The 17,500-nt window shown below is 48.4% G+C and overlaps 3 protein-coding genes across 6 annotated transcripts in view; 2 read left to right on the top strand and 1 right to left on the bottom strand.

Moving 5' to 3' along the window:
• The window catches only part of tfap2e (transcription factor AP-2 epsilon), an 11,381-nt gene extending 9,601 nt beyond the window's left edge, over window positions 1–1,780 (top strand). For all 4 annotated transcript variants that reach the window (XM_060043542.1, XM_060043541.1, XM_060043544.1 and 1 more), the window contains exon 7: window positions 577–1,780. In XM_060043542.1, coding sequence (XP_059899525.1) covers window positions 577–841 — 265 coding nt within the window. In that variant the 3' untranslated portion in view covers window positions 842–1,780. The remainder of the gene's footprint in view (window positions 1–576) is intronic.
• A 2,928-nt stretch (window positions 1,781–4,708) lies between these two features.
• On the bottom strand, window positions 4,709–17,037 carry psmb2 (proteasome 20S subunit beta 2). The gene is made up of 6 exons (XM_060043563.1): window positions 16,812–17,037; window positions 16,244–16,366; window positions 14,694–14,764; window positions 6,412–6,574; window positions 5,765–5,814; window positions 4,709–4,925 (listed from the first exon to the last, which is right to left on the bottom strand). Exons 1-6 carry the CDS (start codon window positions 16,900–16,902, stop codon window positions 4,824–4,826), a joined length of 600 nt encoding a protein of 199 aa, XP_059899546.1. The 5' UTR covers window positions 16,903–17,037; the 3' UTR covers window positions 4,709–4,823.
• A 112-nt stretch (window positions 17,038–17,149) lies between these two features.
• cdca5 (cell division cycle associated 5) overlaps window positions 17,150–17,500 on the top strand; it is a 1,169-nt gene continuing 818 nt past the window's right edge. The window contains exon 1 of the mRNA XM_060043562.1: window positions 17,150–17,500. This exon is cut by the window's right edge and continues 818 nt beyond it. Coding sequence (XP_059899545.1) covers window positions 17,294–17,500 — 207 coding nt within the window. The 5' untranslated portion in view covers window positions 17,150–17,293.

Here is a 17,500-nt window from a genome sequence, read left to right as displayed (position 1 = left end):
TGTCTGTCCGTCCCCTCGTCCATATCCTGCCTGTTCATCTATAAGTACATCCGTCTGTCTGTCTTCTATGATCCTATGTGCAGATGTACAAGACATTGAGGTCGATCTGTATGATCTTTGCAATACCTACCACAGTCAAGTACATAGTGAGAATAAAGTCACACACACCGTGTCTATCTGTCGGTCTGCCATGCATATTGAGAGGAATACAGCAAGAGTGAGGGACACAAACACACAGGGGGAGACGATGCAGAAAGAGGCAGAGAGATCGCGATAGACCAAATTGCGCATCCATCTCAAGGACAGCGACAGGTAGACTTTGGACATTTGGGACTGAACCCAGAACTCTTTGGCTACGAGTCCCACCATCCTTGCACCCTCATATCAGAATCAGACTCTCTTTATTGTCATTGCACAAAGTGTTTAAGTGCTTTTTAAGACAAAAACTAAATGAGAAAAGGGTTATTTTTACCAATCAAAGTACCAATCAAAGTACCAATATTCAAGTACCAATCAAACATGTCAAGCACGACCTCCTCACCCCTCCCCTCCTCTCCTCTCTCCCTCCCCCTCCAGGGAGATCTGCAAGGAGTTCATGGACCTGATGTCCCAGGACCGGTCCCCGTTGGGGGGCAGCCGGCCCACCCCCTGCCTGGAGCCCACCGTGCAGGGCAGCCTCACGCACTTCAGCCTGCTCACGCACGGCTTCGGCACGCCCGCCATCTGCGCCGCGCTCTCCGCCTTCCAGAGCTACCTGCTGGAGGCCGTCAAGGTGCTGGACAAGGGCGAGGGCGGGGGCAAGGGTCACCACGGCGACAAGGAGGTCAAGCACCGGAAATAGATGGAGGAGGAGGAGCAGGAGGAAGAGGAGGAGGACGAGGATGGACATGTGTTTTTGATCCTCCTCTGCAGAAAAGAAAAAGTAAAAAAAAAAAAAGCACATGGACGTGAGATGTTTACCTCCCACAATGCACTGCGGTCGGAGGAGGAGGAGGAGGAGGAGGAGGAGGAGGGGATGGAGGTGGGGGTGTGATCTGGTTTTTGTATCGTGTAGCGCGCCACGGCTCGAAACACACGGGAGACATTGACCTTTCTATGTGTGCTGGCCCGAATGACTTTGAGAGACTTCCTGGTTTTAGAACACCCCCCCCCCCCCTGACATATGCTTCTTGCCGCGTACGCGGTCTCAAGAAGCCATATCTGGGACAAATAAATTATCATTCTGGCTTTTCTCTCCTTCCTGATTTTCGGTACCTGAGTCAGAACTCTGGAACTCTCTGACTCTGGGTTCCTGAATTAGAAGACATGATTCTGGGTTCCTGAATCAGAAGACATGATTCTGGGTTCATGAATCAGAAGACATGATTCTGGGTTCATGAATTCGAGCTCATGATTCTTAGCTCCTGAATCAGAAGTCCCTGATTCCAAGTGCTTGAACCAGATCTCTTGATTTCAAGGTTCTGAATGAACCTGACTCCTGACTTACCCCTCCTGTTCAGAGTCAACCTGACCCCCGCTGGGTGAACAGTATACAGTGAACTGAGAGGGGATTTTGTAATTTATTTTTACTTGGCGTTTTAAAGTCATAGGCAGCTAAAGAAGATGTTATTTTATTCTTTATTCCGGGGGTGGGGGAGGGATACGTGTGGGTAACTTAAAAGGAAAAGAAAGAAATCATTTTGTACCGTCTGTGTATGTTAATTATTGTTATTATTAATGTCATTATTGTTGTATTACGGCATAAATGTAATATATTATTAAAGAATGAAGAGCTGATTGATTCCGCGTGGATTCCGTTGTCTGAGTCAAATGAGGTAAGGTTGAGTAACGTAAAATTAAAGAAATTGGTTAAAGTCCACCTCCTTAGGGACTCTACCAGGGGGAGCTGATGTGTTGCATCTCACCGAGGCTGTGAGTTCAACGCTCTGACCAGGAGTTCAGGTCACACCAGCTGGGAGCAGCTCTGTGCCTTGCTCGAAGGAACTCTGTCAGGGCAGCACCTTGCCCTACACCTTACCCCTTACTCACACACTCACTTTGTGTGTGTGTGTGTGTTACTACAACTCATCTCCCCTCTCCATCTGCTCTGTCTCAGTCTCTCCCAAAGTCCTCTGACTCTCTCTCCATACGCACATCTCTCTCTCTCTCTCTCTCTCTCTCTCTCTCTCTCTCTCTCTGTCTCTCTCTCTCTCTCTCTCTCTCTCTCTCTCTCTCTCTCTCTCTCTCTCTCTCTCTCTCTCCCTCTGCTCTCCTTCTTTCTCCGTACATTTTCTCGCTCTCGCTCTCTCCTCATTCTCTCTCCATAATTTGTAAACTCTCTCTCTCTCTCTCTCTTTACACTCTTCCTCATAAGTTCTCTTGGTCGCTCCGTATTCTCTCTCTCTCTCTCTCTCTCTCCAAGTCAACATGTCTCTCTCTCTCTCTCTGTCTCTCTCTCTCTCTGTCTCTCTCTCTCTCTCTCTCTCTCTCTCTCTCTCTCTCTCTCTCTCTCTCTCTCTCTCTCTCTGAGTCTCCATGTCTCTCGCTCACGTGAGCGAGCATCAGGATCCCACTTAAAACAAAATAACAATTACCGCTGCCCGGGTGTGTGCCCCAAGGGGCCACTCAAAATGCAGGGCCCATTTACGCCTGGATCCTGGGGGGGAGGAGCCATCATCCCCGGTGAGACGACGTCGTCACCAGCGGCAGTGGGAGAGGGGAGGGAACCGCGGCAACAACCCCCACCCCCCCCCCCTTTTTGACGGGGGAGATCAGGGGAGACTGGCGTGACACACACACACGCACACGCACACGCACACACATGGGAGGTCTCAGCCCATATGTCATCGAACAGTTACACTGTTACACTAACTCCTCTGTCACACACAAACACACACCTAAACATGCACACAAACACACACACACAAACACATACATAGAAACATGCAACACATATGCATTGACGCACACATAAGGGCACAGTAACACGCGGTATCATTACATCGCTCCAAATAGGGGTAAAACCTCTTCCTGGGATTTCACCCCTTATGTACCGTCTCTCACCCTATAGACCCCCTTTCACACAAACACACACACAAACACACCCCCCCCCTCGGTCTTTATACCTGCCTCACCTCACTCTTCCGTTCCTCCTCCGCCCTCTCTTCCCCATCACCCCACTCAATTACCTCCTCCCCCCCTCCCTCCGCCACTCAGCGGGACTCTCTCTCTCTCCCCTCCCTCCCTCTCTCTCTCCCCTCCCTCTCTCTCTCTCTCCCCTCGCTGGATCTGCCACTCTGCCCGCGCCCTTAGGCAAACATATGCTGCCTGTTCCGTCAGATTCTGGGGTGTTTGGGAGGGACAGGATTGTTTAATGTTTATTAATCACCTGTCTGTGGTGGGGCGCAGGGACACCCCCCAAACCCCCCCCCCCCCCACACATACTAGGAGGACTATAAGAGCTCACATATCACTGCCGGTGCACACAGACAAGGATCAGTCCCTCGCTCGAGTGAACCGTCTCTCTCATGCTCTCCTGCCGACACCGAGATCTGGTTTTCGTTTTCCAGAACGGGTTACTGTGGCCATTTCTCTGCCGTTCATTTGTAACGGTCGCAGCCTATGGTAGCGATGTGGCGTAACTTGGTACCAGAGCTGGGGTGTGATACGAGGAATGAGGCTTCATTCAAAAATCGAGTTGGGCCCCGATTATATTTGGAGTACAACTTTGATGCGATTTCCTTTTGTTTAAACCTCGTCGTTTTCAGATTTATGATGATGCTTAATACCTAAAGTCCCCTCGACTTCTTAGATATGCATGTTTGACTCCAAAGACACTCAATGTATGCACTTATTTTATGTTGTACATCCTGGCACTTAAAAACAGTACTTGGCATTGTGTGCTTGGCACTTGGTTCTATGAATATCTTTACTGTACCGACAGCGATATATTGTTTCTTGTTCCTCTTTCCAAGTACCAAGCTCCAACAATCGTCAGGTAACGCATTCCCCGTACACAACAAACAGCTCGGGTAAGCTGCTACACAACTAGCTTATATTATTAAGTGCAAGGACGCACAACATACAAGTGTGTACATTAAGTGTCAGACTCGACCACAGGGCAGACTGATAGCCCCCACCCATAGTAAGGACCACAGGGCAGACGGATAGCCCCCACCCATAGTAAGGACCACAGGGCAGACGGATAGCCCCCACCCATAGTAAGGACCACAGGGCAGACGGATAGCCCCCACCCATAGTAAGGACCACAGGGCAGACGGATAGCCCCCACCCATAGTAAGGACCACAGGGCAGACTGATAGCCCCCACCCATAGTAAGGACCACAGGGCAGACGGATAGGCCCCACCCATAGTAAGGACCACAGGGCAGACTGATAGCCCCCACCCATAGTAAGGACCACAGGGCAGACGGATAGCCCCCACCCATAGTAAGGACCACAGGGCAGACTGATAGCCCCCACCCATAGTAAGGACCACAGGGCAGACGGATAGCCCCCACCCATAGTAAGGACCACAGGGCAGACTGATAGCCCCCACCCATAGTAAGGACCACAGGGCAGACTGATAGCCCCCACCCATAGTAAGGACCACAGGGCAGACTGATAGCCCCCACCCATAGTAAGGACCACAGGGCAGACTGATAGCCCCCACCCATAGTAAGGACCACAGGGCAGACGGATAGCCCCCACCCATAGTAAAGACCACAGGGTTATCTCAACAGCGTGTCACTTTTTATTGGAACATAAAAAGTAGGCGGGTCAACGTACAAAGTGGATAAAAAAAACCAAAAGACAGAGGGGGGGGTGTTGGACGAGACGCGGCCGTCACTGGGGGATCACACGGACCTTCTCCAGGTCATGGACGCCCTCCTTGTCAATCACCCGCACGTTGAACGAGGGCAGGTTGAGGATGAAGCGCTTGTTGAGCTGGAGGGAGGGAGGGGGGGAGAGAGAGAGAGAGAGAGACAGAGAGAGACAGAGAGAGACAGAGAGAGACAGAGAGAGACAGAGAGAGAGAGAGAGAGAGAGAGAGAGAGAGAGAGAGAGAGAGAGAGAGAGAGAGAGAGAGAGAGAGAGAGAGAGAGAGAGACAGAGACAGAGACAGAGACAGAGACAGAGACAGAGACAGAGACAGAGAGAGAGAGAGAGAGAGGGAGAGAACAAGATGAAAGGAAAGCCGAAAAATAGAAAAGGCAAGGAGATAAAATACAAATATTAAAATGAGTAACTAAGGAGTGAAAATAAATAAATTTGCACCCGCAACAGCAAAACAAACTTAACATCCAATTGAAATATTCAGCACTTGACACCCGTTTACTGTGGTTGAATGTTCAGCACTTCACCAAAATAAATCTGGCAAACAGCAGAGCGCAATTACACCCAAATGAATGCTCTCAGCATCTGTTCAACGTCTGGGAACATCGAAGCAATTTTAAATAATAAAAACAACACGTTTATTTTGTTACTTTTTACTCCCGTTTTACGAGAAAGCTGTTTGCGCTTTAAATTAAGATACAGATGGTCACCACGTAAACAGATATGTCAATATTATGGTTCTTAAATTAATTTAATTATATTATAGATTTTTTTCAAGTGCAATTTAAAGTCCTTCTGTTAGGGCCTTTGGACCATGTTAACGTCAGAGATGTTCCGATACCATGTTCTTCTTCCCGATACCTGAACTTGAATATCGGGGCTACCATGAGAGAGGGTCTGAACCTCCAAGAGAGCGGTAGGAGGGGGGGTTTGACCACAGAACAACTCACCTCTTGGATGCATTTCTGCAGCAGTGCAATACCGTCCTCACGCGTCAAATCTGGAGATCAGAGACGCACGAGGTCAGAAACACAATCTATATCTACATCTATACCCACCTATATCCTAAATATGCAATTAGTTCATGCTAATCATAGCACAACACCATTCTTAGCATAGCACAAGGCTACTCTAATCATAGCACAAGGCGCTAATAATAGCACAAAGCTACGTTTAGCATTGCAGGACGCTACGCTTAGCCTAGCATTACGCTACGCTTAGCCGAGCATTACGCTATACTTTGCCTAGCATTACGCTATACTTTGCCTAGCATTACGCTATACTTTGCCTAGCATTACGCTATACTTTGCATAGCATTATGCTATACTTAGCCTAGCATTACGCTATACTTAGCCTAGCATTACGCTATACTAAGCCTAGCATTACGCTATACTTAGCCTAGCATTACGCTATACTAAGCCTAGCATTACGCTATACTAAGCCTAGCATTACGCTATGCTTAGCCTAATGCTATGGTTGGCATCTCTCTATGCTTGGCATCACGCTACGCCTAGCATCACGCTACGCCTAGCATCACGCTACGCCTAGCCTAACACTATGCTTAGCAGGCTAGCGTCCTGCTCTCCAGTCCACCCACCTGGCTTGTAGTAGCGATCCAGGATGGAGAGGGTGAGGAAGGCGCCGTAGCCGTGGGCCGCGAAGGGGGCCTTGGCCAGGGCCGACAGGTGGTCCATGTAGAAGAGGGCGGGGCCGTCGGCCTGGTCGTAGCCCGCCAGCAGCAGGTTCACGTGGTACGGGGTCTGGGGAGGGGAAGGGGGGGGTCAGTCAGCAGTTAGGGCTGGGATTGGACACGCTGCAGGTCAAAATAACCTGAATCCTCAAATCCCTTAATTAACCCCAAAATGTACCCAGAACCCCCTTAATTAGCGGGGATGGGTCAGGAAGGAACACAGAGTGTCCCGTCTTGCCTCATAGACCTTTCTGCCTCCTTGCCCGAGTCACAGTGTGAAACATGGGAGTTGTTCTAGCTAGTGAGACCAGAGTGGTTGAACCACACACTGTATCCACCCAGTGGACCCGAGCTAGAGCGGAGTGAACCACACACTGTATCCACCCTGTGGACCCTAGCTAGAGCCTAGAGCGGAGTGGTCGAACCACACACTGTATCCTCCCTGTGGACCCTAGCTAGAGCGGAGTGGTCGAACCACACACTGTATCCTCCCTGTGGACCCTAGCTAGAGCGGAGTGGTTGAACCACACACTGTATCCTCCCTGTGGACCCTAGCTAGAGCCTAGAGCGGAGTGGTTGAACCACACACTGTATCCACCCTGTGGACCCTAGCTAGAGCGGAGTGGTTGAACCACACACTGTATCCACCCTGTGGACCCTAGCTAGAGCCTAGAGCGGAGTGGTGGAACCACACACTGTATCCACCCTGTGGACCCTAGCTAGAGCGGAGTGGTTGAACCACACACTGTATCCTCCCTGTGGACCCTAGCTAGAGCCTAGAGCGGAGTGGTTGAACCACACACTGTATCCACCCTGTGGACCCTAGCTAGAGCCTAGAGCGGAGTGGTTGAACCACACACTGTATCCTCCCTGTGGACCCTAGCTAGAGCCTAGAGCGGAGTGGTTGAACCACACACTGTATCCACCCTGTGGACCCTAGCTAGAGCCTAGAGCAGAGTGGTTGAACCACACACTGTATCCACCCGGTGGACCCTAGCTAGAGCCTAGAGCGGAGTGGTGGAACCACACACTGTATCCACCCTGTGGACCCGAGCTAGAGCCTAGAGCGGAGTGGTGGAACCACACACTGTATCCACCCTGTGGACCCGAGCTAGAGCGGAGTAGTTGAACCACACACTGTATCCACCCTGTGGACCCTAGCTAGAGCCTAGAGCAGAGTGGTTGAACCACACACTGTATCCACCCGGTGGACCCTAGCTAGAGCCTAGAGCGGAGTGGTGGAACCACACACTGTATCCACCCTGTGGACCCGAGCTAGAGCCTAGAGCGGAGTGGTGGAACCACACACTGTATCCACCCTGTGGACCCGAGCTAGAGCGGAGTGGTTGAACCACACACTGTATCCACCCTGTGGACCCTAGCTAGAGCCTAGAGCGGAGTGGTTGAACCACACACTGTATCCACCCTGTGGACCCTAGCTAGAGCCTAGAGCGGAGTGGTTGAACCACACACTGTATCCACCCTGTGGACCCTAGCTAGAGCGGAGTGGGGGAACCACACACTGTATCCTCCCTGTGGACCCTAGCTAGAGCGGAGTGGGGGAACCACACACGATGAACCCTAGCTAATGGGACCGGGGTGCTGGAACCACACACTGTACCCACTGAATCCGAACACTGCATCCAGTCAGACTGTTACCGCTGCTGCCCGTCATTCAGCTCCCCGGCGGACCACCAGGGGAGCTCTGCTGTGGCGGGGTACAGCGACTCCAGCAGAGAACATATCCGTCGTTCAAAACGAGCCCCCCCCCCCATCATTACCGACTGAATGTGTTTCGGCGTGAACGGTGAGAAAATGGCTGTTTCTCGACACTCTTTTTTTCCTTTCCATCTTTCTTACAAAATTGTAACGACAGCCGCGCGAAACAACAAAACTAAAGCAGGGAGGTGCGACCCCACGACAGACTGGGGGGTGTGAGCGAGAGATGGATGGAGGGACGGGGACGGGGAGGGAGGTGAAGGAGGAGGAGGTGAGGTCGTGTCACAGGACAGGAAGCGGAGGTGTGTGTGTGTGTGCGCGTTGTCACTGGCAGCGTGACATCTGTTGGGCACCCCTGTTGTTACCTCCATGGCACCCTCCCCGCTCCATTCTCTTACTTCTCTCTCCCTCTACTCCCCCTCCGCCTCCCTCACCCACCCATACACCCTCCCCCCCCTTCACCCCTCTGCCCTGGAGAAGTGCCAGTGCTCATTAAAAACTTCTGAAGTCGTTTTTTCTCCCTTTCTCGCGTGTTTCTCGCCCCATCGCTAAAATTCTATCTTTTTTCCGCTGCTAGCCGGATCCTCCTACTTTGTCTTCATACCCGACGCTAATTCCTCTGCCCTGCTGACACTTTTTTCTTCTTCTTCCCTGGCCAGTAAGTTCTCATCAGAGGAGTCGTTAACGAAGGCCTCCTTGTGCATTTCTTCCCCCCCCTCGCTGGAAGCTACTTAAGAATAACCCCCCCATTACAGACGCCAGATGATTTTTTTTTAATTTGATCACATGAGGGATTCAAACCGGCTGAGGTCCAGTCCTTAAAGCGCCCCGGAGAGGAGGGGGCCAATCAGAACGCTCGGAAGGAGGTCATCGGCGAGGAACGACCGAACGACCACGCGCCACTCGTCCTCGTTTCAATCTGTGTCTCTCAGACGATTGTCATATATTTCTTGACTTGTGTTTAGTGAGATGTGGGGGTGGAGGGGGAGGTTGGGGGGGGGCTGTTGACGGCTAGACTCCCTGCGGTGCAGCGTCAGGTGTGCGTGGGTGTGTGTGTCTGTGCGATGCCGGTGTGCTTAAGCGTGATGCATTGGGAGACCGAAGCTGTGCATGTGAAGGTTCATACTAGGTGTGAATCAGGGTATGTGTGTGCGTGTGTTGATAAGGGGGGGGGGGGGGGGGGGGTATCCGTGTCTTCACTCCTTGGGGTCCTCCCAAAGCCATAGTGGCCTCACCCCGGCCCCCCCTGCAGACACCCGTCTCACTAGTAGCTACTGTGTAACAACAAGACAGATGTCAAAATAAGACCTGCTTCCCGTGTGACCTGCTTGTCTAGTTAACCACACACACACACACACACACACACACACACACAAACACACACACACACACACACACACACACCTTCAGATCTCAGCGCCGTTCATGCTAGCAGCGATTAACATTATTTTTTACGTATTTTTGAATAAACAAGACTCATTCTCTTGAAAAATCAAGACATTCTCACCCCCTACACTCAACCTTGTTTTTTTAAGAGCTCGGTCTCACACGTTTAAGCCTATTGTGCGGCAACACTACAGCAGTGTACAGATGGCAGATGTATACATTTCCAGAGGCTGCAAACGACCACCTGGCTGCACCACAGTTGACGTTGCCGGGACTTTGACAACACGTGTGTCAAATTTGGCAAATAAACAACACGGATACGGAAATGTGCACAAGCGACATGGAGTCATTGCAATGTGCACATTTGGTCAGCGATCGGTTTGATTATTTCATTTGGTTTTTAATAGTCGTTCTACTTGGTACCCCAGTTGCGATCAGCAAAGACCCCAAACGTGGTTCCGTGTGTCGTATCAGGGCCTAAACCCCAGTGGATCTACAGTAGCACGTCTGTCTTTGCAAGTGTCTCTCAACCTCACTTGGCACAGCCCTCTCTTCCTCCAAGTTCCTCCAGTCGCTCCCCCTCTCTCCCCCTCTCTCTCTCTCTCTCCGCCCCCCCCTCAGTTCCCTGCCTGCCCCAGGATATGTTCCTTAATGCTGGCATCACCCCGTCAATCTGCCCCATTAATTGTTCATCTGTGTGCACGGGAGCAGGGGAGAGGGGCACAATATGGCACGGGTAATTATTTGTACCACGTTCTTCTGGAACATATTTTATTTAACCCCACACACGGGCCTAACTGTTGCTTTGCGTCTGTGGGGAGAAACGCCTTGGATAGGAAAAGGAGTTTACATTATCCAATGGAGGATCTTTTGGAGATACCATTTCTGTAAACGTCTGTGCATAGAGCTAGAATACATAGATAGGATGGAAATAAACCACGTGAATTCCACACACGTTAAGCGCAGGAAAAGTGGATGTAAATGAGCTAATACAGAGCTGCCGTTAACTAAATGTTTAACTAAAAAGGGGTTACCCTTTGACTACCAATTACATACTACCAATTACTTTTACTACTAATTACTAATAAAATAACAGGGACCCCATGCATAATATCCAGCATATTAAATAAAAATAAACAGGGGATAATCACATCTCAACACTGAATTGTTGTCTTTGTGTGTTCTCTGAGCGCATCGTGTGTGTTTGTGTGTGTGTGCGTGTGTGCATGCACACACGCATCACTGGCACTCATGCAGCAGAGTCAAGGCCTCAGGTGATGAGGCTCACCGCATTTTCTCTTTGTCTTTGCTCTCGCTCTCTCCGCGCCAGCCTCTCTCCCCCTCTGAAGCCTGCTCTACGCAGCCCTCCTGGGAACAGGGCCCAGTTGTTTTGAAATGGATCCTAGGCTAAGGCGGGTAGGCACACACTCACAGTGTGTGTGTGTGTGTGTCCGGGCTAGATATTCGGAGCTAAGGGATCGGGGGGATGTAGCCCAGGAGATGCAGTGATACGCGAGGGAGAATAAAGGGGTTGTATGCAAAAAAAAAAAAAATATATATATATATATATATATATATATTTTATTTTTTATTTTTTATATATATATATATAACATTTTAGCTGACATTTAAGTCAGTCATTTTATTTTTTTCACTTTCGAAACTGTGGGGTACGAGGAAATGCTAAATAATTGTTTGTACAAAACTTGAAAAATGGCTTAAATTCTACAAATCACCCACGATTATAAAAACTTGTTTGTGTGTTCACAGCAATTTAACTCTTTGGCGTTTTAAGCAGTGTAGGTAAAACACCGTAGCGCCTCAAACACTACGACGTCGGCTAAAACAACTCGCAGGTTCGATCGGGGAGCCATCGCAGAGAAACACCCAACATCCCAACATCGGCCCGGTTTACGGCCATGAAAACATGTTTATGGGGAGCGCTGGATTCTCGTCCAGGGTCCTCTGGAGGCCCGGTGCTAACGGGTTAGCGTCGCTCCAGGAGGGTGGAGGTGAAGGAGGAGGAGGGGGAACTGCTTCGGCTACGGTTTCAACACCCTTGAGAACCGAGCACCACTACTAAATCTGTACGCATCGACCAAAAAGTATTCTATGTCAGCCACCAAAATAATAGTATGTTTTACCGCTGGTGGCAACGCATGAATATCGTATAAATATTAAACATGTACGAGAGGTAATCCTCTAGACTATCTCACATCCGTGATGACGGTATAATGTCCTCCTGGTGCTATAGGTTAGGTGTATACATCTCTCCCCCGTGTGTGTGTGTGTGTGTGTGTGTGTGTGTGTGTGTGTGTGTGTGCGTGTGTGTGTGTGTAGGAGGGGGTCTCTTAAGGAGTGGGGGGGGGGGGGGGGGGTGGTGTTCTGAGGACAATACTACACAAGACACGAGTGTGTGAGCACACACACTCCCCCCCTCCCCCCCCCCCCCCCCATGTGTCCCACATTCCCTTCTCGACACCACTAATTGTTTTTTGTAATTATTTTCAACCTTCTGCTATTGTGACAGGCAGCGGCTGCATCCTTCTCAACAGATTAGTGCCCTGCTCAGGGGCCAGGGCGGGGCGGGGCGGGGTGGGCGCCACGCCGACCAGCCTTGGCATTGACACTCAAACCCGCACGCACAAACACGCACCGCCCCATGCGTTCCCTGGTGGTACCGCGTTACGAGACCTCAACACCTGATCTCTGGCCTCTGGGGGGGGGGGGCGACTGTGGCGCACACGGCCATCTTGCTCAAATAATTATTATAACAATTCAAAACAAGACTCTACAGTGTATAGAGTACAGACAGAGACTCTTAAAGACCAGATCTACATGACATTAATAGCGGTGTTTTTCAATGTGTTACCGTGACAGCAGAGAAGCGTTGATAATTTGTGTGGTGCTGAAGAACACAACACATGGTGTGTGTGTGTGTGTGTGTGTGTGTGTGTGTGTGTGTGTGTGTGGTCCCAACCGCTCAGACAACCCCGATTTAAAACGTGGCCTTTTCAGTCAAAACACGAGCACCGCGTGAACCGCTGAACTCATCATTCTCCTCCCAGTCCATCAACTCAACCTCTACCGTCGCCACATCACACGCTATCCTCCGCGGAACAACCCGGCTCTCTGACACTGATGGGCAACACTGACCTATGACGTCATCCCAGTGCACACTGCCAGGGGGGGGGGTGTGTAACACAGACAGGCACTTGGCTTGACTTGGCTAGCTGAAGCGCTAGCCCTGCTGCTGCTAGGAAGTGAGTGTACTAGGCAAACCGATAGAGCACCGGATTTAGTTTATCGGGGCCACATGTAGACTTCAGAGGGGATCACAACTGTTTTATAGCCCATGTACTGTAATCCACGCAAGTTTCATCTTGCTTCCGCCTTTTTAATTGTATCTGCACTTTAACCTTCACCTTGACCATTACATGTATTAAGGAATCATTCCTATCACCTTCTCTCCCGTTTTGTTGATGGGGCCACATGTAGCAAGACTTCGGAGGGGATCAAAACCGTTTTAACACAGTTCTACCTTTTAGTGGTTAACCCTAGCTCTCTCTCTAAATAGCTTAGCAGGTAAAAGCGTTTTCCCGACGGTCCCTAATCAAACACTGAATAGGGACAGATCTGGAAGGCCTCTGTGTTCATTGGGAATCAATCAGAAGCGAAAATGGGCGTCACTGGAATGAAAATTGCAATTTGATTACGTCAATCTAGGAGGAGCATCAGCACTGTTGGGAGAAAATGGTGGCCTTTCGTCTCATACATACAAACTGCTGTCTCTTAACCTACTTTCAGATAAAGATGTCCAAAGTATCCAAATTGTGGTGTGGATCCTCAAACGCTGTCCGTCACATCCTGGCTGCACCTCATTACGTATAAGTCGTCTAGTTTAATCAAGGTACAATTTCTTGTTGAATCGGGTGCATTGCAGTCATGGATCACAGAAGCCTTCTCTTAGTAAGATTAATATTCTCCCTGAAACTGTCTTATCATTTAATTATACTGGAAACTAGTGATTGGCCACGATTGTCGAATAGTCGAAGTCGCGTAGAATATCGAATAATGAATGCGTCTATCGTTATTTATTACACGGCTCTTCTCAATGCTGTTCACTTGGGCCTTCACAACTTCCGGTGGTGAATAATTTTTTGGATAATTCACCGTTACTAAGCATATAATGACCTCTGTCAAGGAATGTATTTTTTTTTTGGTTATATCGTATCACTCCGGAGGTAGTCCGGTAACTTATCAACCCCAGCGTCCTCGGTCGCCAAGCGACGGCAACGTCTTTGGCGGACTATTTCTCTGCTGATCAACACTACGAATGCTGGTAACAAATAAATTGTAAAAAGACACACCGTGTGAAGTTGTTTTTTTGGCCATAGTTTCCATAAGATAAAGACGCGTCTAGTTCACCATCATGCAGGCTGTGTTCAGTAAAATAAATAGCGATCTGTTTTCGGCGCATGTAACCCTCTCTGCCTAAGCCCACATTGAAATAATTTTGATGTTGAATGTTGATGGCGCAGTTGTTTAAATAAACAGATTGATTTCATACAAATCATAAAAGCCTCCTGTGTCATTGTGTGTGCGTGCAGTGTTTCCCCCAGCACTGTATGGTGAGGCGGCCGCCTTAACAACAATAGGGCCCCGCCTTGACTACCAATGTATAAAATAATTAATATAAAAAAAATATATTATTTTTTTTAAATTATTATGCATTAACAATGTATAAAACTCCCGTAGGGAAAGAAAACGTACTTCAATCAGATACAAAAAATAAAGATAAATAATGCATCGGTGATACTGTTCGAAACAATAGTCGTTTGAACTGAAACCCTCACCGAAGACAGCAGGCCTCTTTGACCACCTTGACGAAGACATTTTCTGGGGGAAACACTGGCGTGTATACGATGTATATATATATATATATATCGTATACACACACACATAGTAGTAAAGTTGATAACATTCTCTTGTTTTACTCGACACCATCTCGCTGACTCATGAAGTGTTATCTAACCTCCCGTGACTTGGGGAACCCTAAAGATCATGTGTGTGGGACTAGTTACCCTGCTTCGAAGGTAGTCCGCCAGGTTCTTCCGTGTGAAGTTTGCCGCCGCTGTGGGGCTGAGCTCATAGCCTGTGAAGACAGGAGGAGGAAACACACAGAAGGAACTGTTTAATAAGGACCACGAGTACAGGGAGATAATAATTATGATATATTTTATTTGTAGAGCACTTTACATTCGAAAATCTCAAAGTGCTACAGATTTTAAGAGAGAAAAAAAAGGGTTGTTAAAACAAATAATACAATACAGTAAAAGAGAAAATAGCAAAATGCTTTTTTTTTAAAAGATAAGTCTTAAAAGGCACCCAGTGCAACTTTCGAGGCTTAATAATAAACATTCAATTTTCTAGTCTTTTTTACACGTAGTAAGTTTCAATAACTCCATACCATTACATACCGACATTTAAGCAGCAAAGATGAGACGTCGTTGTGTGGTGAGAACTGATACAAAATCGATAACAACAACAATGCCGCCATTTTCTTTATTTTTTGTAACCTACAATAAATAAAGCAGGCTTCCAGTCAATGGAAAAATGGCTTCTCCCCACCGGTGATTGTTGTTGTTTACGATTTTCTATCAGTTCTCACCACACAACGACGTCTCATCTTTGCTCCTTGAATGTCGATATGTAATGGTATGGAGTTATTGAAACTTACTACGTGTAAAAAAGACTAGAAATTGAATGTTTACATAAAGTTGCACTGGGTGCCTTTAAGGTTTAGTTTAAAAACAGCTGTAGTCTGTGGGGCCTTCAGGTGGTCAGGGAGGGCGTTCCATAGTCTTGGGGCAGCAGCGGAGAAAGCCTGATCGCCCATGGAGCTTGGTCTCAGGTGGTCTGAGGGTGTGTGCTGATGCGGAGCGAAGGGTGCGTGAGGTGGTATGGGGTGGACAGGGTGGATGTGGGTGGAGTGCTTTACTGCCAGATAAATGGTAGTGCAGTCTACCGGTCGGCCTCCTAGCCATGAGCAAGATGCCCTAAACACTACCTGCTCATTTAAGGGTAAACCCAACTACTTTCAGATAAAATCAGTACATTTCGAGTCAGAAAATGTTGTTGAGCATGTCTTTGATGAAGGTTGAAGAACAATTAATTCTCTGTCAAATACATTGAGCAGTGTGCTACTTCTGGCTTTCGTTTTCTATTGGCTCATAACTCTGCTTCAGCCAATGTGGTTTTGTTTTTGACAATGCCCCATGATCTTTCTCCTATGAAACACAATGTGTTTGAAAAACTTTTATTTTATAAAGTTTGTATTTATTTATTTGTAGGCAGCAGGTGTATTTACACCTTAATGACCTATCCATTCCCACATGGATAAAAGTGGCTTATAATTAGTCTGGAGTAAAAGTACCAGGTCAGCAATAATGGAAAAGTTAATAGTCACTATTAGAAATTGAAATTAAAATATTAAGTACATAAACCCAACTTTACATGTTTACGGTGGACTACCACATTCGAAGCAACAGTCAGGGTGCCAGTGACTTGGCAGAAAGGCCGCCTAGAGGCCATTGGTGAGCATCAGTGAGAAGATGCAGTGAGGGACTCGTACCGTTCCTCATCTTGTACAGCTGCACGTTCTTCTGGATGTACTCGGCGAACTGCACGGTGTCGCCCGCCTCTCCCACACACAGCAGCAGGATGTTGTCGCTCAGCTTGAACATCTTGTCGTGGTCTGGACATCAGGAAGAAGAAGACATTGGCTGCGATCAATCTTTTGTTTAGCCGTCAAACAAGGAACCTTACTTTCACTTTCACTGCAACACTAACATCGCCATAGCTTTTGAGAAAAAGTTTGTCGCCGATTTGGTTCATTAAGACAACAGCAAGTAAAATGATACACACCAGAAACAACCCATGTATCAGATATTTAAAAATTAGATATTAAAAACCAAGCTTCATAATAAGCTTAATTGTCTGACACGAGTCCCTTCGGGAGTGCAGTTTCACGCTTTGTGTATCATTCTAGTAGCATTTAAAAAGTGCAACCTACACCTTCATGTATCCAATGTTACTACAAACCCTATATTTATGACCAATCCCCACCGTTTAATCAGATATTGTAAACCCATTCCGCCGGTGGGACGGCTAGGCTAACGTTAGCCCCCGTAATGACTGACCATCTTTCATTTTGATGATGCTGCTGGCCGCCACGCTGTCTGCTGCAACCAGCACGAAGTCTGGTCCCTGGATCCCGATCAAATATTCCATCTTGAGACTTCAGTATGTGACGAAATAACGCTAAAAAGTGTTTTAATAGCAAGTAACCAGACCCTTGCTTCGTTCAGATTACACAGCAAAAGTTGAATAGAGCGGCGCGGGCTGATGACGCTGTCGGAAGTCGTTCTGTTCTGCGACTCGAGTGATGTGTTGCCAGATTGGGGCCGATTTCCCGACCCTGATGTCCAGATTCCCCGTCCAGATTGGGCGGGAGACCTGGCCCAATCTGGCAACGCTGCTCGGGCGGGCGATTTTGAAAGCGGTCCATGGTGTGCAGCTTCAGCAGTGACAGCCTTGTGTTTATACCTGGTTCGGAATATTCGATTTTTATCAAATTGAAGACATTGCTCGCTGAACGCTTTACGGACGGGATTACAGCAACATGAAGGGCGGAACTCCTCCACCCGTGTTGGGGGAATCCAACCTACAGCGGAGACGCTCTGAGCGGATAACCTCTCCACCACAAACTACGGTGAATGTTGACAAAATGGCGCCCTTGAAGTCTGTGAAAAGATCCATAGTGGTTAAGAAGATCGCCCCACGGAAAACTGTGCTTCCGTCGGAGCACGAAAAAGAGAACGCGCCTCGA

The sequence above is a fragment of the Gadus macrocephalus genome, chromosome 22 (assembly GCF_031168955.1).
Source record: "Gadus macrocephalus chromosome 22, ASM3116895v1".
In the NCBI taxonomy this organism is placed as follows: Eukaryota; Metazoa; Chordata; class Actinopteri; order Gadiformes; family Gadidae; genus Gadus; species Gadus macrocephalus.
The sequence above is the reverse complement of the archived record's forward strand: the minus strand, read 5'-3'. Positions and strand labels throughout refer to the sequence as shown.

Bases quoted from the DNA above. Each gene is read 5' to 3' on its own strand.
- psmb2 (XM_060043563.1), bottom strand. From the start codon at position 16,902: ATGGAATATTTGATCGGGATCCAGGGACCAGACTTCGTGCTGGTTGCA. The intron at 16,367-16,811 runs GTCAGTCATTAC...CCTGATGTCCAG, and splicing joins CATCATCAAAATGAAAGATG to ACCACGACAAGATGTTCAAG. The intron at 14,765-16,243 runs GTACGAGTCCCT...CTGTCTTCACAG, and splicing joins GCTGTACAAGATGAGGAACG to GCTATGAGCTCAGCCCCACA.